The 23,827-nt window shown below is 57.6% G+C and overlaps 11 protein-coding genes across 11 annotated transcripts; 5 read left to right on the top strand and 6 right to left on the bottom strand.

The window, feature by feature from the left end:
• Positions 1-859: 859 nt before the first annotated feature.
• Positions 860-1,803, bottom strand: SLS55_010149 (uncharacterized protein; the record flags this gene model as incomplete). The annotated part of the gene is made up of 2 exons (XM_066781538.1): positions 860-1,731; positions 1,791-1,803. 2 exons carry the CDS (start codon positions 1,801-1,803, stop codon positions 860-862), a joined length of 885 nt encoding a protein of 294 aa, XP_066628540.1.
• Positions 1,804-2,510: 707 nt separating this feature from the next.
• Positions 2,511-4,046, top strand: SLS55_010148 (uncharacterized protein; the record flags this gene model as incomplete). Its single annotated transcript, XM_066781537.1, has 1 exon — positions 2,511-4,046. One exon carries the CDS (start codon positions 2,511-2,513, stop codon positions 4,044-4,046), a length of 1,536 nt encoding a protein of 511 aa, XP_066628539.1.
• Positions 4,047-5,825: 1,779 nt separating this feature from the next.
• On the top strand, positions 5,826-6,252 carry SLS55_010147 (uncharacterized protein; the record flags this gene model as incomplete). Its single annotated transcript, XM_066781536.1, has 2 exons — positions 5,826-5,866; positions 5,940-6,252. The coding sequence occupies 2 exons, from the start codon at positions 5,826-5,828 to the stop codon at positions 6,250-6,252; spliced, it is 354 nt and encodes a 117-aa protein (XP_066628538.1).
• A 1,257-nt stretch (positions 6,253-7,509) lies between these two features.
• On the bottom strand, positions 7,510-8,425 carry SLS55_010146 (uncharacterized protein; the record flags this gene model as incomplete). Its single annotated transcript, XM_066781535.1, has 2 exons — positions 7,510-8,326; positions 8,421-8,425. The coding sequence occupies 2 exons, from the start codon at positions 8,423-8,425 to the stop codon at positions 7,510-7,512; spliced, it is 822 nt and encodes a 273-aa protein (XP_066628537.1).
• Positions 8,426-9,790: 1,365 nt separating this feature from the next.
• SLS55_010145 (uncharacterized protein) lies at positions 9,791-10,366 on the top strand (the record flags this gene model as incomplete). Its single annotated transcript, XM_066781534.1, has 2 exons — positions 9,791-9,798; positions 9,850-10,366. The coding sequence occupies 2 exons, from the start codon at positions 9,791-9,793 to the stop codon at positions 10,364-10,366; spliced, it is 525 nt and encodes a 174-aa protein (XP_066628536.1).
• Positions 10,367-10,550: 184 nt separating this feature from the next.
• On the top strand, positions 10,551-10,895 carry SLS55_010144 (uncharacterized protein; the record flags this gene model as incomplete). The annotated part of the gene is made up of 2 exons (XM_066781533.1): positions 10,551-10,557; positions 10,591-10,895. The coding sequence occupies 2 exons, from the start codon at positions 10,551-10,553 to the stop codon at positions 10,893-10,895; spliced, it is 312 nt and encodes a 103-aa protein (XP_066628535.1).
• Positions 10,896-11,203: 308 nt separating this feature from the next.
• On the bottom strand, positions 11,204-12,575 carry SLS55_010143 (uncharacterized protein; the record flags this gene model as incomplete). The annotated part of the gene is made up of 2 exons (XM_066781532.1): positions 11,204-12,249; positions 12,308-12,575. The coding sequence occupies 2 exons, from the start codon at positions 12,573-12,575 to the stop codon at positions 11,204-11,206; spliced, it is 1,314 nt and encodes a 437-aa protein (XP_066628534.1).
• A 3,829-nt stretch (positions 12,576-16,404) lies between these two features.
• On the top strand, positions 16,405-17,414 carry SLS55_010142 (uncharacterized protein; the record flags this gene model as incomplete). The annotated part of the gene is made up of 2 exons (XM_066781531.1): positions 16,405-16,409; positions 16,574-17,414. The coding sequence occupies 2 exons, from the start codon at positions 16,405-16,407 to the stop codon at positions 17,412-17,414; spliced, it is 846 nt and encodes a 281-aa protein (XP_066628533.1).
• Positions 17,415-18,444: 1,030 nt separating this feature from the next.
• On the bottom strand, positions 18,445-18,844 carry SLS55_010141 (uncharacterized protein; the record flags this gene model as incomplete). The annotated part of the gene is made up of 2 exons (XM_066781530.1): positions 18,445-18,781; positions 18,837-18,844. 2 exons carry the CDS (start codon positions 18,842-18,844, stop codon positions 18,445-18,447), a joined length of 345 nt encoding a protein of 114 aa, XP_066628532.1.
• A 13-nt stretch (positions 18,845-18,857) lies between these two features.
• Positions 18,858-20,429, bottom strand: SLS55_010140 (uncharacterized protein; the record flags this gene model as incomplete). Its single annotated transcript, XM_066781529.1, has 3 exons — positions 18,858-19,700; positions 20,254-20,260; positions 20,422-20,429. The coding sequence occupies 3 exons, from the start codon at positions 20,427-20,429 to the stop codon at positions 18,858-18,860; spliced, it is 858 nt and encodes a 285-aa protein (XP_066628531.1).
• Positions 20,430-21,528: 1,099 nt separating this feature from the next.
• NTH1_2 (alpha,alpha-trehalase nth1) lies at positions 21,529-22,992 on the bottom strand (the record flags this gene model as incomplete). The annotated part of the gene is made up of 1 exon (XM_066781528.1): positions 21,529-22,992. One exon carries the CDS (start codon positions 22,990-22,992, stop codon positions 21,529-21,531), a length of 1,464 nt encoding a protein of 487 aa, XP_066628530.1.
• Positions 22,993-23,827: the final 835 nt, after the last annotated feature.

Below are 23,827 nucleotides of genomic sequence, written 5' to 3'. Positions count from 1 at the left end.
TCCGCCGGAGTGCGCACCAGGAGTGCGCGCGTCTAAATGTCCATGGAGTGGGTGGAGGGTAGTTGGCGGAGTTGCGACAGCTCCGGAGCTTGACCTGGAAAACAATGCGCCTTGACGCGCTGCGCGGGCGGACACGAGCGCCACGGCAACCACTTTTCGCCCGCGCCAAGACTTGCTCGCACATCTAGCCAGCTTCTTCCGCACAACTTTGCCGCCAGTTCAAACATGGAAACTATTCACGCGCATCATAAATATCATTTCTGGCAACCCTGGGATTCTTGATTGTTTACGCCTATGCGGTTCCTTGAAAAAGGCTTCCATCTATACAATCCGAACCCAGTACCTTAATCTTCCCAATATTAACTGCAACCAACATATCTGTGTCCAGACACCACACTCTAACTCGAGTGACCAGTAGATGGGCGTTTCCACATACACGAAATTCATTCGTATCGTGAGCCAACGTCTCCAACCCCCACAATACATTTACCTCGTTTCGCCATATCCAAATCTCGCCCATCTTCAATACAAGGTTAAAGATCAGCAGGAGCAAGACTGAAACCATCAAGCCGGACACTTACCAAAAGCTCAAACAACGGGTATCACAAGATACAGTATTTACAAGGACAAACGGACGATAACAACGGCGACGGGACGAGAACGAACGAGTGGAAACGCGGCGGCGACGAACGACGGTAAACGGTAAACGGACGAAGGGACGCATCGCAACGCAACGCCAAAAAGCAACGCGCGAAGAAACGATTAGGCTTCGCCGGCGGCATCCGCGTAGGACTTCTTTTGCTTCTTGTGGAATGGGAGTTTCTTGGGCAGCGCCTTGCGGAGCGGCTTCCAAGACCTCTTACATAACCACGCAACAGCTTTTGAAAACCCGGAGAACTTTTTTCCCTTTGCTAAAGATATTATCAACATCGTCGTTCTGGTTCTGCTGTGGCTCCTGGTAATGGCTGTTGTATTGCGAATTACCTGCTTGCTGGGGCTTTTGCTGGGGCTGCTGCTCGCCGGAGACGGCGTTGGCATAGGAGTGGCCTTCGGTGGCATGGTGGGGCTTCTCGGCGTGGCCGTTTTGGTGCTGTGGCTGCTCGTGCTGGACGGGCTGCTCGTGCTGGGCGGGCTTCGCTTGCTGCCAGGCCGGGCGGTTGTGGGTCGCGATGGGGAACGAGCTGGTTGGACGCTGGCCGCCGCCGCCCAAGTGCGAGGGCAGGTGGGCGTCACCACCAGTCAGGTCGACGTACATGCGTCCGGCGTTGTCCTCGGTACGGAACTGGAGACCTAGATCGCGGCAGACCTGCTCGCAGCGGGGCTTGAGCTTCTGGACGTGGCCGGTAGAGTGGTTACCCTTGCCGACAATGACATGCAGGTGCGTCTGGCCATGCTTCTGCGCGTAACGGATGCGCTCCTCCAAGATGTCCTCGGCCTCCTCGGTGAACTGGCCGTGCAAGTCGAGCTCGTCGCCCGCGACGCGGTCCTCGGCGTTGTTCTCGCGGAAGATGAACTCGGACGCCTGCTTGTTGTACTCATCCATCTTGGCGCCGTGGCGCTTGCCCGCCTCGGACAGCTCATGCGCCTTTGCGCCGTCGCCAGACTCGTAGGCTTCGTGGGCGCGGTCGAAGCAGTCCTGGCGCTTCGCACGCTCATTGCGCGCCTGGTCGCGCAGGCGGTCGTACTCTTCCTCGATATCTTTGGCGCGCTCGTGCGACTCGTGGTGGAAAGCTGGGGGTTGCGATCAGCGGAGCTGGTGGGGAGGCGCAAGGGACAACAGCGGGACCTACGGCGACTGCCCATGTAGGAACACCCGGACGCCATGTTTGATAATGCAGCTAGTGGTTCTGGCACGTGGGAAAACGGATGCGCGGGGAACAATGGCTTGCAGAGGGGACCAGAGCAAGGAGGATCGTCAGGTACTTATTTATGAATGCCTTGGAAGAGCTCGGGGAGCTAATTGCGGAGTCGATCGGCAGCCGGCCCAGCTTGACAAGGTGCTGCCACCTGCCAGGTGCCAGCGCCATTTCACCGCCGATCTGGACCGCCAATGGCCAGCCAGCCCAGCCCTGTCAGTGCCTGTCGCCAGCGCGCACCGCCTCACCAGCACGCCCTCAGCCGCCGCAGTGGGGAAGCTCTGCCACCTCAACCGGAGACCCGCACGCATGCAGGGCAATCGGCGCGCCGCTCCCGCTTGCCGCCGCGGCGGATGAGACGGAGACGTTTGATCGCAGCGGTGCGGCGGCTGCCGCCAGCCCTGACATGACTTGCGCGGTGGAGACGCCGCGATGAAACAGGCTGTGCTGGTTCCTGTCCCTGAGCGCCAGCAATTTTCCTGACACGCCTCGTACTCAAGCACGTGACTTTATTTCGGATGACGTAACGGCCCAGGCGAACCCCGAAACGGCAACCGCCCATCTGGCCCACACAAGCCTCAACCTGACCCCTCCGCCAGCCAATTGCGCGTCCGGAACGCCGAGCACCCTGTTCCCTACGACGGTTCCCCCAAAATGGATGCACTCCCCGAGGAGCTCCTCGACCTGATAGCCGCCGAGTGCGACTTTGTCTCCTTGAAGCGGCTGCGTGGGACCTGCAAAGTCCTCGCCCGTCTCACTGGCCCCCGCATCTTCGAACATGTGCATGTCGGCATGTTTATGGAGAGCTTGCAGAAGATCTGCTGCATCGCTGCCCACTCCGACTTCCGCAAGATGGTCCGAAAATTGACCTACCATGGAGAGCTGCTGCCGTACTTTGAGAACCGAGAGGAGTACGCGGAACGGATAGACATGCGTCCACCATTCAGTCTGTTCTACCAGATGTATTGCTATGAAAAGGGGCTGCCGGTGCTGCCTTCAGGCGACATGAGGTATCGTGAAGCGAAGAGCGCGGCGCTCGCCATCTGGACAAAGCTGCCGAAAGTAGACCCGGAGCTAGACCTGGACGCCTACTACCAGGAATACCAGCGAATATGGGAGGAACAGCAGGAATGGGATGAGGAGCGCACTCAGATACTTCGACGAGCAATCTGCAACTTGCCAAAGCTGGAAATGGCCGAGGTGTCGACGCAGGAGATGGGGACGCCCAAGAACCACGGACCAGTATGGGGAAGGCTGTTACCGCGGATTCTGCAGGGTCCGGATGATTGGAAGTTCATCGATTCGAACGAGGAGGCTTCTCTTGGTGTGAGCTTGGACGGCGCGCAGCAAATAACCCATTTGCTCAAAGCGCTGTGTGAGAGGACCAGCAGGCCAGTCCGGTCACTGAAGTTCGCCACCAGCAACAATGTGTTTTGGTGTCAAGCAACCCGATTGCCAATCGTTCACCAGAGTCTGTGGCCAGCCGAACTCGGAGGCCTCGAAATCGACGGTCGCGTCTACGAAATGAGATACGCCTTTCAGAATCTGACGCATCTCGAGCTTCTCATCTCATTTGACCACTTTTGGGACCGGAGGGATTGGATAGGAAGTGGTATGCGAGCATTCTTGCAAGAGGCAAAGAAGCTGGAAAGACTTCACTTTGGGTATAGCGAAGAAACCAAAGACCGGGAAGACGACCGTTGGGATGACCCCTTACAAATCCTGGGCGACATACATTGGCCGGTTCTGCATACTTTACGTGCAAGCTTCACAACGAGGGAAAATCTTCTGGTTGGTCTCCTCAAGCGTCACTCCGCGACACTCAAGCGCCTTTCGATGGTGGATATGGCTCTATCAAGAGCGCACGGCTCGTGGGCATCTATCATCGAGCAAATCCCTCACATACTCAAGTTGGAGCACATCTACGTGGAATCCCTATGGGACTCCACGTGCGAGGATAACGGCGGTGCTGGCCTGTTTGAGTTTTGGGAAGGTGGAGCTTACGAAAGATCCATCATGAACTACTGTATCAATGGTGGTCAACTCCCTCTCATTTATCCGCGAGATTGGAACCAGGTGCATCCGGATGAGCCAACACTGGATTATTTCGCTCCGCTACGTGACAATGATTCAGAAGAGGGCGAGGAGGAAGCCAGTGAAGACGAAGAAGAGGAAATTTTGGTCGAGTGACGACAGGCGACGATATACCCAAATGCACTTCCAAACCTAGGCAAGCCTCTTCCAGCGTACTTGATCTTTTGTATTCAAAGACACCTGCTACACTGTAGTGTCAGATTGCTTTTCGGTAACGGTCTCGTGACTCTGGGCTCTGTGCATGTGATAACAGGATTTGGTGGTTTTCTTCATAGACCCTGCATCACTTGCCTAGTACGTTTCATGTTCCAGACCTCTAAGGACAAAGTTTTCTCGTAGAGGTCTATCCATTTCGAGACATGATGCATTAATAGAGCAAGCCGTGCTGGTCCGTCCGTACCCTTGAGGCGGCGACGACAAAGTCATGTCGTATATGAGTATGCGGGTGACAAGTGCAATAGTATTAAACTTTCGTAGAATTGTTTTGAATGCCTGCAATTGTAGGCAAATTCCCTATTGTACCTCAACGCCGATCATGCAATAGTGACAGAAGGACCACCACGGTCAATTCCTTCCTTGTCCCGAAATCCTCGTGCTTGGAAACTCGCCGAAGGGAACGCGCTGCCTTGGTCAGGCAGCATGCCAGCTACCAAGCCCGCCTCACCACATTCAGTGGTATCTCAATACAAGTGACAGAAGCCCGATACTTTTTTGTTACAAGCGATAGAGGTCGTTTCAATGAATCAAACACCTTTCCCACCACGTTCGTCCTGCATTCCGATGACGACGTCAGGTGCCTCGGGATGTTCCTTCTTCGCGCGCGCAGTGCTTGAGCGTTCATCTCTACGGCTTGTGGCCGAACCGCCAGTTCCGGTGGCGTGGGATCTGTTGGGCGAGGTCAGCGATGCTTCAAACCCAATTGAGGTGTTGAGCTCAACGACGTGGTGGGGGAAGGTAATGCGAGGCAAAGCAGGGGTGGTGAACTTGGACAAAGACAACAAATGAACGTAATCAACTGACTGGCTGGCGCTCGCAAAGAAGACTTACTCCATCCCCGCTTGCGAGTTCTCGCTCTGGACGTCGGCCCTCTCCGTCTTCTCGGTCGTATGCTTCTCGTCCGGGAAGGCCTTGTCAGACTTGCCGTAGCCCCAGCGTGGAATCGAGGTGCTGAGTGGCCGACTTGTCTGGGTGGCGGAAGCAGCGAGGCCGCGGCGCAAGGCTGGGTGCGTCGTGAGGTGGCGGTAGAAGGTTAAGAACTCTGATGGAGATGGGGTCGCCATGGTTGTTGGGGCAGGAGCAGCGGAGCAGATGCGGAAAGTTGAAAGCGCGAACAACAGGCCGCGGACGATGAAAGAGGTCGATGAGAAGGAGAGAGAGTGAATTGGAAACGGCACGGAGCTGTATGGACAAGTCTCGGGCTGAAGTACTAAGTGGAGCCGTGGAACGAAATGTCGACGTATATGACGGGCGACATCCCTTCCCAATGCACCTGTTGCACCGGGCCGTCATCTGCCATTGCGCCTGGCCCGGCACATGCTCTGTTGCGCTACTCCTGCCCATTGCGCATTGGTCGTTGATGCGTCCATGACATCACCGCACCGCAAGCCGAGACGCGGGGAAGAAAGCGGCCCCGACTAGCCCGCATCGGGCAGCCACGCGGGGCTCGACTGCCTCTCTTCTCATCACAGGCCAGCCTCTCCTGCAGCACACAGACGCTCCCCTTTGGACGTTGGAGCCGCAACACGCGCCGCCCCCGCCGGTACTCCTGGCTCCGCCGCATCCCCGTTCTTCCTGCAGACCTCGGCTTTGTGGCCACCGCCCGCGCGCGTGAACGGAACTTGGCGAAGCAAAAATCGACCACAAACCCATCCCGTCATGACAAACTCCACCGATCTCGCGGGCTTTCCCTGCACGCTGTACGGCTCACTTGTCACCTGACAGTTGCCCGTCCCGTAACCGAACAGTAGCAGCTAACCCATCCCAACCCAGCACCCTCAACATCCCCTTCCCGACTCCCACCCACGCCACCAACGCCCAGCGCGCCCTCGCCGTCGATGAGGAACTCTCCTCCCTTGTCAAGCGCACGCTTTCTGTCTCGCCCGATACCCCGTCCGTCCTCGACGTGCACTACGCCGCCACAACGAACCGTATGCTGCGCGTAGCCGTCAACGGTTTCTTCGACAGTCTGGGCGTCGTGTTGGGTGTGATGGAAGAGCTGGACGTGGATACGGTCTTGAAGGAGGGCAAGGAGAGCGTCGAGGGCGCGCAGGGTCTGATGCCGGTGAAGGGTAGTGTTGGTTGAATATAAATCCACCACCAGGATCTGGGACCGCAAAACCTGAAACTTGGGATCCAAAGGAGAAGGCTCGCTTCTACCAAGCAGCAGGCGAAAGACCGCCGCGGATATTTGCGGCGACAACCCCATTTACGAACTGCAAGAGGGAAGAGGGCAAAAGGCGGGTCTAGCAAGGTACGACTCGACGTACCACCGGTCGACGCTCCCTGCATAATGGGTGCTTAGAATCTTGACGTATGAGTGCCGTAGCATTCAAGAGTCATTGAGATGGCGAGGTAGTTGAATGAATAGTCCGGCGGGGAAGGCGATGGCATTGGTTGCTCGGGTTTGCCGGCCAACGGCCAGATGACGAGAATGTTCACAGTATCACGCACAAGCAACCGAACGGAGAGTAATAAACGCGATGGTCTACCAATCCTACCCTAATCAACCCAAACCACCCTATCAGGAAAAAGCCCACATGGAACGCCGCCACCATGGGCCCCTCGAGCTGGCCAGGTGGATATGCAAAAGCTGTGAGAAGGTTGCTTCTCACTTCCCATCTTCATGATATGACCCAACAAACAAACAGAAATCAAAATCCACGAATCTGCACAACGCATCCGAGTGCTGCCAGTGCTTTCGCATTCCCTTTCCCTCTTGACGCCGTGTAGTCGATTGTCCTCGCCCAGTTCATCCCATATTCGTTTCATCGTAACCCACCGCCATTTCTCGGCGGTGTCTTTGAACATATCGCAACTGAAGATCCGAATCGAAAGGAAGGATGCAGAATTGGGGAAAGAATTTCAAGGAAGAGGGGGGAAGATATGCCTATGCACAAGGACAAAAGCAAATAACGCTGAGTAAAAGCAAACAATTGCAGCGCGGAAGGACATTGAAAGAAATCAAAATGCCGCACTACGGCCATCTAAGCCCGAGATTCTCCAGAAGAGAAGTAACTGGATCATAAGATCAGTAACGGCAGATCTAGTCGCCCAACCTGCTGTCGGCATCCGAATCGCTGACATCCTCTTCGAGCTTCTTCCTCCTCTCCTCATCCATCTCTTTATAAGTATCGTAAGAGAGCATAAGGAAAGCGCCGATGATGAAGCAGCCACCAATGACGGCGGCGAAGCTGAGCGGGGAGTTGAGCGGCGGCGGAAGGAGCTGGTCGATAAGGGCGACAATGAAGATGGTCAGGAGCGCGGCCACGGAGGATAAAACCGGAGATGTCAGACTGATCAGGACAAGGAAAGACCCGGAGAAGGCTATTCGGGTTTCGAGTCAGCGATTGAACTGGAAACAGACTTGGGCCAGTGAATACATACTTGCGTTGGCCAACACACTTATAACCAGCATCCATGCGGCTTCACCGGTAGGCAAAGCGAACCTCTCCACACCGGTGAAATGCAAAATCGGAATGGGAATCCAAAGAATGAACAATGTGAAGCAGCCAATCAGGCTACCAAAAGTGTTCGCGAAGATCATGCCTCGGCCAGGGCTGCAGCCATCAGGCGGGCAGGCCAGCTTCTTGTAAAGCACCTCGTACAAGCCGTAAAGCACACTGCCAACACCAATGACGATGTTACCCAGAGCCCGATTCTTGGCCTCGGAGGAATCAGGAGCCTTGTCACCGCCAGCGCCGCCGCCGGACTTGTTACCGTGCTTCGCCGGAGTCACGTCACCGTAGGCGACGATGAGCACACCCCCGATAGCAATAGCGACGGCTACAATCTTCGAGGTGCGAACTTTCTCGTGCAGCAACGGGATACTGAAAGCGTAGGCGAAGAAGGCGGAGCAATTGTAGATGGCGGTCAAGTCGCTTGCGGTCGTCATGTCCACGGCTACGTACCAGCTACCGCCGGCGACTGTCAAAGCGCATGTGACGATGGCCGTCATCCGGAGCATGTACGGGATGGGCGACTTCGAGAGTTGCCGACCGGTAGGACGAAGCGTGCCGTGCTCGACCATCTGCGCGGTGCTGCGGAGAATCTGCAGGTGCCGGCGCCAGAACGCGGGCCAAGGCTGGTTCCACTTCTGGATGCGGAGAATGAGTAGTTGCGTCGGCCAGAGCAGGGACCAGGAACCGTGCGTCAACCATCTGCATGGGAACCCCAAGTCAGCGCCAATGCACCCTTGTCGGGGATTCGTTGCGGGAAGCGGTGCAAGTTTTTACGGGGGCACATGGTACTTACAGCATTGAATATGCCTTGTTCCAGCCCAAGTGATGCTGGATGTAGACGGCCGTCTCCGTCTGCACGGCGAAGCTGATTAAGCTCAGCACCAGGAAACCCGCGGCATACGTATACCGCTTACGGGTCGCCGTCTTGGCCTCGAGATCAGGGTCCCGTTCGTGGAAAGTGCGGCGACGGCCGCCCATTTGCGGACGTAGCGTAGGCGAGTCGTAACTGCGGCGGTCATCGCGCTTGTTGCCAAGCAAGGGCTGGTGCGAACGACCGTCCGTAGGCCGGTGGAAGGGGGGACGCAGGTCGGAAGGCATGTCGTCGTCGTCGGCGATCGAGTCCCTGTTATCGCGATTGTGATCGTCGTCGTCGTCGTTCCGGCTCCCTAGTTCCCAATCCTCGAATTCGAGTTCACTGTCTGACGCAGCCGCCGAGGGAGGCTCCCTCCCTTCTTTCAGCTTATTCTCGTCGGAGCCGTGATGGGCGTGGGCAGGATGGCGGTGGGCTACCCCGGAGGTAATAGACACGAACGGCGAGGGGGATCGCGAAGGCTGCCGTGGTGAGAGGACGACGGGCGACGAGCCCAGGGACGGGGTCGGGTCTGGAGGAAGCTGATGGGGTTGAGAGCGAAGCTGGTGGTCGTTGGGATGGAGCGAAGAGGAGGCGGCGGGTCTATCTCTCTGGGGCACGGAATGGGCTGACGAGTTATTCATCCATGCGGTGTTTGGTGGGGATGATCAGGGTTCGGGAGAAAAGCAGGCGCATCGAGTGACGGAGTCGTGACCTGCGCTTGGCCACGATGCACGAATGGCGCCGGGGCTTGGCGGCGCGCCCGAGAGCCGTCCCTGCCTGTCTCGCGCCCGCCGATCACGGGTCGGGCAGCGGGCTGGGCAACTGACCCAAGCATCGTCGTGTTTTTGGCAAACGGCGGCGAGTAGGCGTCTTTTAGGAGCGGCAGGCCCCGGGCAGCGTGTGTACTGCGCAGGTGCATGGCGTGCGTGGTGCCTGGCGCCGGGCTCGCGGCCTCGAGTCAAGGCCGATCTCCACGGATTTAGCATAACTCCCGCCTCAGTTCCCCGCTGGCAGTGATGACGAGCGCGACGGCAGCTCCGCTATGCCCGCCCTTCGCAGCAGTGATGGGACGCATAAATACCAGACTGCGCCCTGGCGCGCCGTCCGTGAAGTCGCACAGCCGCCCATCTCGGCAATCTCTCACCTGCCGATCGAGCCCTGCCAGCCCTCGCTGATAAGCCAGCAGCCGCACCAATGCCTCTCGTCGCCAACACCCGCCCCACGCCCCGCGTGATCCTGGGGCTGATGACCTTTGGGTGAGCACGACATTCCACACTAAGACACATTTTCCACGCACGTGTCGCTCGCGGATGCCGCCGTGCCTGTGATGTCACCGGGAAGAAACCACCACTGACTCGGCTGCTTCTAGGCCAGATGAATCCACTGGTGCCCGTGTCACCTCGCTAGACGAGTACAACAAGGTCCTGGACCACTTCCAGTCCCAGGGCTACAATGAGGTCGACACCGCCCGCACCTACGTCGGTGGCAGGCAGGAAAGCTTCACCGCCTCGGCCAAGTGGAGGGACCGCGGCCTGACGCTGGCGACCAAATGCTACCCACGTGAGGCCGGTACCCACCAGGCGGCACGCATCACTGAGAGCGTGGAAAAGAGTCTGGCCGAGCTGCAGACCGACTGCGTCGACATCTTCTACCTGCACGCCGCCGACCGGAGCGTACCCTTCGCCGAGACCCTTGAGGCCGTCAACAAGCTGCACAAGCAGGGCAAGTTTGTGCAGCTGGGCCTGAGCAACTTCACGGCCTTCGAGGTCGCCGAGGTGGTCATGACCTGCAAATACAATGGTTGGGTCCGTCCGACTATCTACCAGGCCATGTACAATGCCATCAGTAAGTTGTGGCCGCCACTACTGTGCCGTCTGACTAGATAAATCTCGTTGCTGACGGTAGCCAGCGCGCTCCATCGAGGCCGAGCTTATCCCTGCCTGTCGCCGGTATGGCTTGGACATCGTCGTGTACAACCCTATCGCTGGCGGTCTTTTCTCCGGCAAGTACAAGTCCTCGGAGGTGCCCACGACTGGTCGTTTCTCGGATTCCGTAGGCCGCATGGGAGACATGTACCGTGCCAGGTACTTCAAGGATGCGACATGGGAAGCTTTGCGTATCATCGAACCCGTTGTCAAGAAGCATAACTTGACCATGCTTGAAACAGCTTTCCGTTGGCTGACCCATCATTCGGCGCTGAGCATCAGTGATGGTGGCAATGATGGTGTCATCATTGGTGTCAGCAGCTTGGAGCAACTGCAGCAGAACCTCAAAGAATTCGAGAAGGGCCCGCTGCCTGACGAAGTGTTGAAGGCGCTTGATGAGGCGTGGCTGGTTGCCAAACCCACGACACCAAACTATTGGCACTTGGACCTGAAGTACACCTATGACACGAGAAAGGCCCTTTTTGGCTGAAACAAGCCACAGAAGGATGTAATTTCCAGGAAGGATACGGGCGACCCTGCGAAAACGAAAGATGCAAGCATCGTCTGCCTTTTATGCGGGAAGATTAGACTTACAGAGGCAACAGTAAGTGTTAGGCGTGCCCAGCTGATGGAGATCTACTGGGATGTCTGAGTACGAACGAATCCATTCTTCATTTTTCAGAGGATCTAAACTGGATAAACACCTCCCAATGTCGATAAACAAGAAACTCATCAAGAAGAATGGGGTATCGCCGAGCAAAAGACTGCGTGCAGTGAATACAACGAGTGCGCAAGAAATCACAAATCCTCGCCTGTCTGGAACCAATGCTTGAGATCCCGGACCTCTTTTATGGGCGCGAATCGAACACAGATTTCCTGGATGTCGTATTGAAGCGAGTCAGCTGGCACCAGTCCTCGTCGTATGAGGTTTCTGATGAATAGAACTAGCAATTTCACTTTTCGTTTCTTCTCTTCGGGGTCAAGAGAGGGGGAGTAAGGCTCCTCGGACTCGGTTGTTCCGGTACTGCCGTCGCTGGATGAGTCTTCGAGTTTGCGGAGGCCATGTTGAATATAGTTGCAGGCGATGACGGGGCTTTCCAAGTTCGCTTCGCCAGACGCAAGAACACCATTGATAATCTCCATGGAAGCCAGGTCGATGGGCAAGTTCACAAGCATCTGTTGGGCTTGGTCAGGCTCCTTCCGCGACAGCTCGACAACTTCTTCCGCGGTTAGCGCTTCGCTGGTTTGTCGTGGCCCAAGGTCGACCTCATGCTTGGCAGTATTAGCAGGTGCGGTTTCACGAGAAGGTACTGTCTCTGGCCCCGCATTTGGGGCATACCACTTCTCGATCCATGATACACCCGCTGCCCCAATGCCGCGCTGTTGATTCTCCGAGGCTTCGCCCTTCCTGTCGTCTTCTGCGCTTAACTGGATGAATACGTCCGAAATCTCGTTTCTGTAAAACTGGCGCCAAGGAACCCCCTCCTTATCCATTACGTGAATATAGTTTGCGATGTTGAACTTGGGGTCTGGGTCATTCGGTCTGAAGTCCTTGAGGAAGGCAGATGGAGTGGGTATCTTCTTGGGCGCATCCTCATGCGATTGGGCTAGCTCGAGGAGGATGTGCTTGATGTACCGTATAACGACGCGGAGAAGCTGGGCTTCGTTCTCCTCGTCGTCGGGGAACATATCTAGCATGTCTGGGTGATCCCACAGAAGGAGGGTCTTGACCCAATGGGGCAGCGCGGGGTGGTATTGCAACTCGAGAGTGGGATGGAGCCGGAGAAGCTGGTTGTTGCATTGGAGGCAGTGCATGACAACTTGTTTGATGGACATATCCGCCGCTGCGAGGCGCTGCAGTCAGCATTGATGTTCTTGATTGGCGGAGCGAAGGGGGCGTACTAGACTCTTGGGGTGCCTCCATCTGGTGCATTGAGTCGATCAGATTCACGGTTCTGATGAAGGCCGTCTCTCCGAACCAGCTCTGCGCGGGTCGATATGCGGGCTCGCTGGAGGTAATAACGCTGTACACCTCGTCGTACCACGGCAGCTCTTCGGTGTCGACGTCGAAGACATATGCGAACAGGCGCAGTGGCTCGGGCAGCCTGGAGCGGTTCGCCGCAGCCCGGAGCTTGACGACGGCGTCGGCGCCTCGAGGGAGAGCAGCCATGGCGCTAGTGTGGGTGGGGAATATGTGGCTGGTGTGGATGTTAGCTGCGGCGGTAGGGAGGCCGAGATGTGGAAGATGCTGCGAGTGGACCATCTCTCCGAAGATGCGCAGGGCGCGTTGGGGGAGGCATGGACGGAAGGGAGAGAAGGCGCAAGTTGCGCACTCTCCCGCGGAAGGTTTGTACGAGCAGGCCGCGGGAGTGACGTGGGTAGCGGTAGCGAAGCTCCACGCCGAAACGCGCGGGCCCTGCCGTTGACTAGCGCTGATCGCCGCCACCGTCTTTCAACCAGTCACGTGTGGCTTGCTATTAATACACGGCCCATCGTCGCACCGTCGCACCCAGCGCGAGACATTACGCTCCCTCGAGTATGTGGCGTCGCTGCTGCTGCTCTGAGAGCTGTCGCCGCCGGACTTGGATTGAACATGCATGCTTTTTGTGTGTCTCGCGAGTTTCACATTGTCCCTGAACGCAACGCGGACATCAAGCCACTGTTGCGAATCCCAATGGCATTGGTTGTTGGGCCTGTATACTGCCGAGTGCTGGCGAACCAGAGCAGCCCTAGATTGTGCCACTGCAAGAGATAACGTGTCAGCAGAGCAGTGGGACTGCATGCAATGCAGCAGTCTCACGTCGACACGCAAATCAGCGACCCCGCTTCCATGGCAACCATTGCTCGGACCATAAGACCCTTTCTTGGCAATAATGTTGTGGCTCACTGGTTCAGTCTTCTTTACCGAGCAGGGTTTCGGGTCCTGCCAGTCACGGTGGATTAGACTGGTTGGTTGAACTTGGAAACAGCTGTCTGGGGATCTGGGTGGAGTGAGAAGCATGTTTCAAGAAGTGCGGACCAGGAATGGTATCTGAATCGGCTGAAATCGTCAAAAATTGATAGGGCCGCGCTGTGCGGTCTTTTAGTGGTAGCCTCTGTCTGAACCCTTGATAATAGCGATGCGGCTCCGATGAGCCGGGATCCAAGGATTCAGTCTTGGTGGAAGCTATGCCACAGTAGGTGACCAGATAATTCTCATATTCTTCTTGAAAGATACTGCACCATACTTATAGGTAGTGTAGTAGCGTCGTCGGAGAAGCTTAGATGGCCAATTTCTTCTGTCACCCGCTGCGAGGCAGGAAACGAAATATCTCACCGATACACTTCACTAGCAACTCAAGAGGCTGGAAAGTCAAAATGCAAGTACTTTGTTCAATGTGACCGAGTGTTGATGTTAACGCTGCTTTCTTCGGCTCTGCAATCCAGGATCAAGAGCGCAATGAAAGGTGCCCAGGGCAGCGCAATAGGCGGGTGTTTGAGGGGCCCAACATAAGGCAAGTAAGGCCATTGGCCTGTCGATATGTAAGCGCTGGCCAACAGGGCCTCGCAGTATCGAGCCGCCAGCCATTGTGACCTGTCCTATGGAAATCAATGGAAAAGCTGCTGCAGGTAAGACTTGACGTGTGACTAGGAGTCGAGCATAGGAACTACTGTAATGTACTCGAAGCGACAAGAACTCGTATTCGATAGGGACTCGAGCGAGACATTAAAACAACAAAGCAACAAAAGCGCATCCAGGCGAGCGCCAATCTGCTTTCCAGGTGGGTGTGATTATGAATGTCCCGCTACTTTTGCGCGGTTCCTGGGCGCTGCGGCTTGCTAGCTTGATGTTTGTTCCCCGTTCGACCAGCGGACAATGTAAGCGCAAAGTCCGTGGGCATGTGAAAAGCACGGAGTCGCGCGCTGGAAAAAAGCACGGTAGCTCGGCAGCCGGAAAGCGCGGCAGGTCCTGAGTCAAGTAAAGCGCGCGGCGCGGCCGACCGGTGCAATTTTAGCGGCGAAGCGCAACGCTCGGTCACGCGGATCCGGAATCATCATGGTGGAATGTCAGCGGCTGCTGGATCGAACTTCACGGGCGACGCTTCGAATCGAGAGAAGGTGTTATGGTGTTGAAAAGGTCGTCATTAATAGATCATCACTATGTAGGGAACTGAGCCATCAAGAAGCTGCAAACTACAGCTGCCGTGCCGACTACTGTCCAAGACTACCCGTCACGCCAGGAAAGCCCTGACAACGCCGAATGATTATGCTGTGAGGCGCGGGACGCGCAGCATGCGGAAACATCCAGAGAAAGGAAAATTGGGTATCGAGTGGGTGGTAAGGCTCCGTTGCATCGACGCGATTAGAATTTGAAGATGATGTACCTGGGGACTGGTTAGCGGCGCTGTTGTTTCGAAACACGGCGGGAGCGGGAACGGCGGCGTACAGCGCGTGGATGATACCGGGAATGTAACCCAGGATGGTCAACAGGATGTTGATGAGGAAGTCGGCATTGCAACCGCGCTCGAGGAAGACACCAAGAGGGGGCAGGACGACGGCGAAGATGATCTTGATGATGTCGCTGCAGTCATGTCAGTAAGCAAAGGATTGCGACACACCGCCGCGGCGGCTGAGGCGGGAGCGAACGCACCTTCCGGTGAAAGGCATGATGGCGGATTGGAGCGATGGACTCGGGAGTGGTGTCTGGGCGAGGGCGAAGCTGGCAGAGTAACGTAGGAGCTGTGGAGGGAGTGGATGGGTGGTAGTGGCTGGAGGCTGTATTTATGGGCAGTGACTGGCGCCTGCGTGCATGACGTAGCGGGCATGTCAAAGGGCCGCGATCCCTGACTGCACAGGCGCTTGGATGTGGCTGGACCTCGCCCGCGCTCATCATTCATCATCTAGCCCCAAACGCCTGCACACTCAGCCTGGGGCCACGCCCGGTTTGCGCGTCGTGCGACTGCGCGCTGCCTTGCGGCCATGGCAGCGTGCCTTGTTGTTGCCGCCGCCTGCGATCTCTTGCCGCGTTGGAGAGCTCCCCAGCCCGCGCGTGCAACCAGATCAAGCTCCAGCCGACCCGCACGACCAATCGATCGCCCCGGCCGCCGCGAGACGTCCATTCCGTCCTATCCGGACGCGCCCGCGCTCTGTCCCGTGTTCCGTTGTGCCGCTGCCACGGCCATCCCCAGATGCCCTCAGCCCTGTGTGGCGCCGCGAGCGTGTGGCGCAGTCTGCATCCTCGTCGTCATGCCCCCGAGCCTCTTTCCTGGCGTGTTTGCCTCCTTGGTTTTCGCTCTCACGCGACCGAGATGCGCCACGCTTACCTTTGAGGCTTGCCTTGAGGACGCAATGCGTTCACCTGACGCTGCCCGTGCTGATTGTTGATCACTACCAACAGGGCCTCCCTCCAGCCCTCGGCGCAAGAAATGCGGCCTGAGGAACAGAGCTAAGCCTCAAAACGAGCGCTATTTAATTAAGCTTTCACCGCCCATAAAGTGGGGCTGCAATATTGGAATAGGATGAACCGTGATGCGCCCTCCCAGCCAACACCAATAACTAATGCGTGACTGTGCGGGACTTGTGCTCTCCTGCTAGCTACCTTTACGGGCGCCATCGTGGCAACGACTTTACGCCGCACCCTGACAGAGCGTTACTAAACCCCACTAAACCCCGGTACTCCCGGGGCCTTCTACATGCTGTGCCCGGGGATCTAGGCTCAAGAGGCTAGGATGCCATAGTCCTATATACATGGTGGGAGTTGAGATAAAAGTGATCTTTGAGTATGCACTGCAGGATCTCAGGTAAGGGAGTGGGCCCTCGGCCACGACTTTAGTCTTAGAGGTATGAGCTTCTGCCCCGCCGACGTCACACCTAAAACAACACAACACATCTGCCCGCTGCCATCAGGCACATTGCTTTGCCATTGAGTCCATTCGCCATTTACCAAACATCCGCAGCCGTCCGACTAAGGAAGTCAAGAAGACACAACGAAATCATGCCGTTCCAACCATCTGCCCACGATGGTGTCGCCCACCGTTTCTCGCCTGGCCTGCTGGCTTTCGAGCACAAACCTGCCAATGCGTCGACGACAACCAATGCTAACGTGCTGATCTGGTACATTCTATTCCCTTGTTTGCTTGTCTTTCATCTCCCTTCCACTTTCTCCAAGACATGACTAACACCTCACAGGGTCGGCGGCCTCGGCGACGGCCTCCTCACCGTCCCATACCCCACCACCATCGCCTCCAAGCTTCCGCCCAATTGGATTCTCGCCCAACCACTCCTCAGCTCCTCCTATGCCGGCTGGGGCACCTCTAGCCTTGTCCGTGACGCCGACGAACTGGCGCAGTGCGTCAAGTACTTCCGGTCGCGCCACGGCCCGGGCGCCAAGATTGTGCTCATGGGCCACAGCACGGGATGCCAGGACGCGATCGAATATGTATCGTCTCCATCCATCCCTTCCGCCGCCTCTCACAGAACTCCTCTCGACGCCATCATCCTGCAGGCGCCCGCCAGCGACCGCCAGGCCATGCTCCACTCGCTAGGGAAAAATAAGTTCGATGCGGCAAACGCCGTGGCGCAGGCGTACGTGGACGAGGGTCGTGGCGAAGATGTCTTGCCGTTCAGAGTCACGGAAAAGGACTTCAAGAAGACTCCGGTCTCGGCCCGGCGGTGGTTGGCGCTCGCGTCTCCAGACAAGAAGGGCGCCGATGACTTCTTCAGTGACGATTTGCCGGATGATAGCCTGAAGACGACTTTTGGAGCTTTGCCGAAGGGCCTGGGTGTCTGTGTGCTCTACTCTGGCAGTGACGAGTTTTGTCCTCCAAGCGTGGACAAGGAGGGGCTGGTCAAGAGGTGGAGCGGATTTGTGAAGGAGGCAGGAGGTGTGTGGGAAGAGGAGTTTGGAGGCGTCGTACCGGGTGCCAGTCATAACCTGAGGGGAGATTCGGATGCGGTCGTTGGCGACCTATGCCGAAGAGTTGTTGGGTTTCTGGGAAAGGTGGAGAAGGGCGAGGGAGCACATCTATAAGCTCTTGTGCTGTCCTCAATGACGAGACTGATCCGCAGGGGACGATTAAATGCCTCAGAATACGACAGCCTGACTCTGAGACAGAACCCCAACCGCTACTAAGGAAAAAGTCTCCGCCCGAACGCAAAGCGTGTAGCAAACTGAACCCGCGATTTTGTCAAAGGTACGTCAGTCTCAGCTTTGACACCCAACTCTACCTATATGATGCCTACTTGTAGTGGTATTGCCGAACGTACAGTGTCGATACCAATTTCACCAAATGTCTGAAACACCAGTTTTCTCTTGTGTCCTTGTTTTTGAATCCACCACATGGGTTCTACTAATTCCAGTGATAGAAATCCTAGTTTCGATCCGGAAACAGCTGGCTTCATGGATGGTAGCCGTTCTAGACTCCAATGAAAACTAGGAATGAGAATGGACACTCCCGATTCGACCTAGACGTGAGGCATTGCTATTCCTGAGTCAGCTATGGATATTCGCGGATGCACTCGACGAAGTAGGCGAAGAAAAGGCCATCAAACTTTCCTATCCTGGTTGATTCCGAAAGCCATTCTGATATTATCTACTGACCAAGTAGCATACAGTTTCGCATCTTACTTGCTCTGGACAAATCTTGGTCTAGTGGCTGCATTGTAACCCATGTTCAAGTTTCATACGCGACATTGCAACTCTTCCCCGCCATTGATTACATTCCTCTTCACTCACCTTTCATCACGACTTCCAAAGTCTTACCCTTTGGAGTGATGACGAAGTAGTTCTCCAGCTCCATCTTCTCGGGGGTCATGCTGTCCGCCAGCCTCAGGCCCTTGCATTCGCGGAACAGCATCGCCGTCCCGAACCTCAGCTCCATCCACGCCAGGTTGATACCCAGGCAAGACGTTGCGCCCGTGCCAAAAGCGCAGAATGTAGTCTTCGCCCCGGGCGAAATCTCCCGGCCAGGTAGCCAGCGGTACGGATCGAATCTATCCTCGTATGTCAGCTACTTCGAACTCAATCCTCTCAGCGCAGAGGAGGGAAAGGGGGGCTGGACTCACTCCTGAGCGTTGTCCCACAAGTTCTCATCCCGATGCAACGTGTATGCTTGCGTGCTCACCGTCGTGCCTTCGGGGATGAAGTAGCCGCCGATAGTGGCGCCACCGGCCGGGACGACGCGCGGCAAACTGCCGGGAACGGCGCAGTAGAGACGCAGCGTCTCATTGATGATGGCGTTGAGCAGGGGTAGCTGTTCGAGGTCGGCGTCTGAGTAGCCCTCCTGTAGCGTCGACAGCTCCTCTTCAAGCGCCTGCTGCAGTGCCGGCCGTGACAGCACGGCGTAGTTGAGGAAGGTCAAGGTGTTGGCCGTGGTGCCCGAACCGGCAAAGATGAGGCTGGTGGATTCGGTGCAGACGTCCTGTACGGCACATGTTAGCAAACCGCTTCTACATCGTCATGCCCCTCTCTCTCTCAGCAGCAGGAATCTGGCTCCTGACGAGAGAGGGGGGGGAGATGAGGAAGAAAACTCACCAACTCATCTACCCTGCTCCCACCCTTCTCCGCCTCCGCCATGATAGTCGCCATCAAGTTCGAATCTCTCCCACCCGCCCGCGCATTCTCAACCGCCTTGGTGCCATAGGCCAAGATATACTCGCTGCTGTTGAACGCCTCGCGCAGCGCGCGAACCGGCATACGCGAACCTATCGCCCTCACCCACGGCAGCTCCGCACCGACACCATTCCCGACCAGCGCCGCCTCCAGCACGCGGATATACTCGGTGCGCCTGCCGGCCTCCAGCATGCCGAAGCTCTCGCCAAAGCCCAGCACGCCGACGATGTCGGCGGCCATGAAGGTCCACCACTTCATCAAGTCGGCCTTGCCGGTCGCGGCGGCCTCCTCCCTGACGCGGCGCACGGCGGCGGCGCACTTGTCGCGCACGGCAGGCTCCCAGCGCTCGCGCAGGAAGCCCTTGCCGAAGGCGCGCGCGAACAGGCGGCGGCGGGCGGCGTGCTGGCGCTGGTCGCGCATGGTGAAGACGCTGAGCCGCGGGAAGTTGGTGAGCGCCTCGTACCACAGGTCCTTGGCGAACTTGGACTGCACGTTGTGGATCTGCTTGAACGCCGTCACGTCGCCGCCGACGGCCACCTCGGTCGGCGAGATGCGCACGATGGGCCCGTACGCCCGGTGCAGGTCGTCGATGTGGAAGATGCGTCGCCCGGAAGTGACGGCTTGCTTGAGCGGGAGGTTGGTGAGGTGCGAGGAGAAGGGGCCGGGGATCAGGCGGAGGGGGGAGGTGACGGCGCGGAAGATGGACTACGGGGGTTTTAGCATTGTTGTGGGATATGTGGTGTAGTCGAGGGTTCGTTACCTGCACGAGCCAGACGGCAATGGTGAGGGCTACCCCGGCGGCCAGGGCCAGGAAGGGACTGAGTGCCATCTTGTGGAGGCCGATATACGAGTCTCCAGGTACAGGCAGAGGAGACGATGAGAAGTGTCGCAGAAAGGTCGTTTGAATTTGACTATCGGAAGAGCAGACCCCCCAAGAAGTGAGGGGCAGGAGGCATCGAAGCCAGACTACAGTATTTAAGTAGGCCGCACAGCAGATGGTCCACCTATCGGGATTGCCCTCGATCCCGACGCAGGGCCACGGGCCAAGCAAAGCTTCGGGAGACACAAGTCCGAAAGCCAAGCACCGGTTCCTATTCAGCTACCATTGTCGTTGGGGAGCGGAGTCGTATGAGAGCGTTGCTTCCGGAAAATGGCTGTGGGGGAGTGCGAGCGATGAAGGCGTAGCGTGCAGTGGCGGCTGGCGCAATCTAGGTAGAGTTGGGACCCGGAATGACGCACTAAGACAACGGCTGGCAACCTTAACCCTGCTCCCCGCGAAAAAGCAGCAAAACGTGAAGCAAACAAAGATGAGGCTGAGAGAGCCAGCAGCTGTCCAACCGAATGCGGAAGACCGAGATAAGCAATCGCTGTAGGACGTTAATAAGGTTTGTTGGAACCAGTAAGCTGGCTGCACGATGAACAATACCGGTACATGGTGATGGCGGGCGCCAACCCCGCACCGGGGAACAAGAAGTTCAAGCGTGCCTGGCTAGCTAAACCAGGCCTGAACTCGCACAAGACCATGGCTGCATGATGCTCACTACTCCGGATCCGCACCTTCGGCTCCCCTTTTCGTTCTCCTAGCTCTTGTGCAACCACTCTCCCCGCAGCCTTGCTCTTGCCGAGAGGAGCAACGAACGAACTCCGAAAAGCCAACCGGACGCCCCCCGAAAAGCAAGAGGTAATCGATGAAAGGTAGGGGAAGAGCGGTTGTGCCGTGCAAGTTCGAGACAGACGCGAATACCAGAGCCTTACCCGAGAAAGTTCCTGAAGCAAGACAAAGCCAAAGAGTCATGTAGAGCCTTACGAGACAGATGACAGCTGTAGTGCGTGTACGGGGTAATATTAGATTGATAATCGCATCCCGGGCGTGTGGTTGACTGGTGAAACGCGGGCGCCACACCCGCACATACGATTCGCAAAGCTGGGATGCGCCGCCGTGCACTGCCCTCCACAAAGCAGAATACTACTCCAGGCGGGCAACACGTGGCGATGCAGCTTCCATGGATATAGGCGCCGAGCCTATAAGTGTACGTGTGGGATGGGGTGGATCGTGGACGAATTGAGCGCACAACAGCAAAATCTGAAGCAGACAGTGATACGGCACTTACCATGGCGGAAGTTGTGGATCCTTGAGCGGCTTTAAATGTTGCGGTGCAGGCATACTGAGTCGAAACGCTAGTTTGCCGTATTCGTGATGCCCTACTATTCTCGGACGGATGCATCCACGACTCATGCACACCTGCCTTGCTGTTCAGCTTGTTCATCACTCAAATAAATGAATCAGTAGCACCCATGCTCTAGCGGTGTGCATGCGTCTCTCCCGCGTTCCAGAGCAACCATGTTCTTTGTTACCGCTTCGAGTCGGTACGCTTCGCTCGATCGTCGGCGTTCGCCAACATACATGGGCGTAGGCTAAGGAGGCCACCGGGCGTGGGGAGTTGAAGCAATCACCCGGCTATTTGGGTATGCATGGCTTGTACAGGCTATCCGGACGAGGCTCCAACTCCCCCTGCGCTCCCATCCGCTTGCTTCATCGCCTTCTGGATGATCTTGTTCTTCTGGGCTTGCCAATGTCTTCGATATCCATAACACTGGCCTCAGGCATGTCTTCGGCTTTGACGTTATGTTCCACCTTCACCTCATTGACCACTTCTTGCTCCACCGTCCCCCCGCCTACTTCGGCTTTGACAGTGGTCCTGTCCCTCTTCACCGTTGTCTGCTTCTTCGCGACAATCGCGCCGGGACACAGGCCTTTTTCGGCAAGCGTGCACTCCCCGCACTTCCTGCCTACAGGGAGGCAGATAGTCTGACCAAAGCCGACGAGGAGATGATTGATCGCATGCCACTTGTCTCTCGGCAGCCATGCCTCGAGCGCCGCTCTGGTTTCCTCAGGGTTACGCGTCTTATGCCACCCCCACAAGTTGGTGATCCGATGGACGTGAACATCGACGCCAATGCCCTCGTCGCGGCCCCAAGCCGCACTCATGCACAGATAAGCCATCTTGGGGCCAACGCCGGGCAAGGACACCAGCCCCTCAATCGTATCCGGAATATCGCCGTCAAACTTATCGCGCAGGATTTCGGCAGTCTGCTTGATGTACTTGGTCTTGTTGTTGTGGAAGCCGACCTTTTCGATCAGAGAATTTAACCGTGCCGGCTCCACTCCCAGCAGCGCGCGCAGGTTGAATCCGCCAGGCAAATTGTCCTGCAAGTTCTTCATGGCGACAGATGTGACCGTGTCTTTGGTCTGCGACGACAGCATCAACGCGACCAGCGTCTGCAGCCGCTGGTCCACGGGCGAGTCCTTCGTGTCCGCCAGGCTCTCGCAGCCCATGGTATCGACTGGGGCCACCACCCGGGAGCGCATGTCGGCGGTTAGACTGTACATCTCTTCCCAATTGGGAGGCGGCTCGACCTTGACGGATCCGTCAGCGGCAACCGCCTTCTTCGCAGGAGCGCGGCGCGCCTTTTTTGCCTTTGTGCTGGTGTTGACGGTTGTTCCGCCCCGCGCATCGCCGGCGCGGTCGAGTAAGGTCGGCGCATACGACGACTCGGCGGCACTCGCGGTGAAGGACAGCAGCTTGGTTTCAGGTGCGGCTGCTGCTGTGCCGCTCCGCTTGCGCTTGCGCGTCGAGGAAGAGAATGACGCCGTCGTCGTGGGTATTGCCGACGCTTGTCGATGGCCCCGAAATGGGTCTGTAGAATCGCCGACGCCGTCATCGTCGGAGGGCGCGGAGGACAGTTCGGATGAGGAAGCGCCGCGTTCGTGGTCGTCGGCGGCGCCATCGTCGTGGTTCGCCGCCGCCCTGATCGGCGGTGGGCTGCTGCTCTTAGCAGCGCGTTGTTGGGTCTGGTCCTGTTCCCGCTGCTCGGGGGAGTCTGAAACCCTCCGCGTTTGAGCGACGTCGGGTCGAGCTGGAAATTTCCGCGCGGACGGCGACGACAATGCGCGCATGACGGCGGTAGTCTCGCGGGCGATGCGGGAGGTGCGCATCTTCCAGTCTCGCGGCTTGCAATGGGGAGTATAGCGGGCGCGAGGTCGGTGGCGGACTTCGTGGGTGGGATGTGCGCGCGTCGCGTGGGTGGTTGGCAACTGCGCGCACTTGACAGGTCGGTTACCGCCAGCTCGGCCCCCCCGGCGGCTAGTAAGGTCCAGGGGCACGGCACGGAAGGGGCCCGCTGCTTGGCATACGCAATGAGCGCGCCGCTGTCATCGCGCAAGCAGGTGACCGCGCGCGCGCATCTGCGGGCCTCCCGGCTGTGCGTTTGCCCATCCCACCGACCCCGCGTCCACCCTGCACCACCGGTCAACGGTCCTTCGAGAAGCCTTCCGCAGAGTCAGCACGCACACGCCTCCGGCTGCCAGACAGCAGAACAGTATGCCGCCGCCAACCGACATTCCCACTTTCGCAGCCGCCCAGCTGTCCCTGCTCGACGCGGAGCTGCAGGCCGAGCTGGCCGAGACGTCGTTGCTCCTCTCGGCGCACCCGCCCCAAACGCTCCAGCGTGCGGGGCTTGCGATCCTCAACCTGCATATCTCCTCACAGCGCACGGGTCTGGGCGGCAAGACGGTGGTCGAGCTCGAGCTGGACCCTGCGGTCAAGGGCGCCGGCGCCGAGCTGCCGGAACACGGGATCCGCACCGGCGACATCGTGGGCGTGCAGGAGCAGCCCGCCGGGAGCGCGAAGAAGAAGGAGAAGAGCGACCTGAAGAAGAGCGGCGTCGACGGCGTGGTGCTGAGAGTGAGCGCTGCCACGGTGGCTGTGGCGCTGGATAAGGAGGACGTCGACGTGCCGCAGGGGAAGCTCTGGCTGTGCGTGTCCCACGCA

Source organism: Diplodia seriata (genome assembly GCF_021436955.1).
Source record: "Diplodia seriata strain FDS-637 chromosome Unknown scaffold_11, whole genome shotgun sequence".
NCBI lineage: Eukaryota > Fungi > Ascomycota > Dothideomycetes > Botryosphaeriales > Botryosphaeriaceae > Diplodia > Diplodia seriata.
The sequence above is the reverse complement of the archived record's forward strand: the minus strand, read 5'-3'. Positions and strand labels throughout refer to the sequence as shown.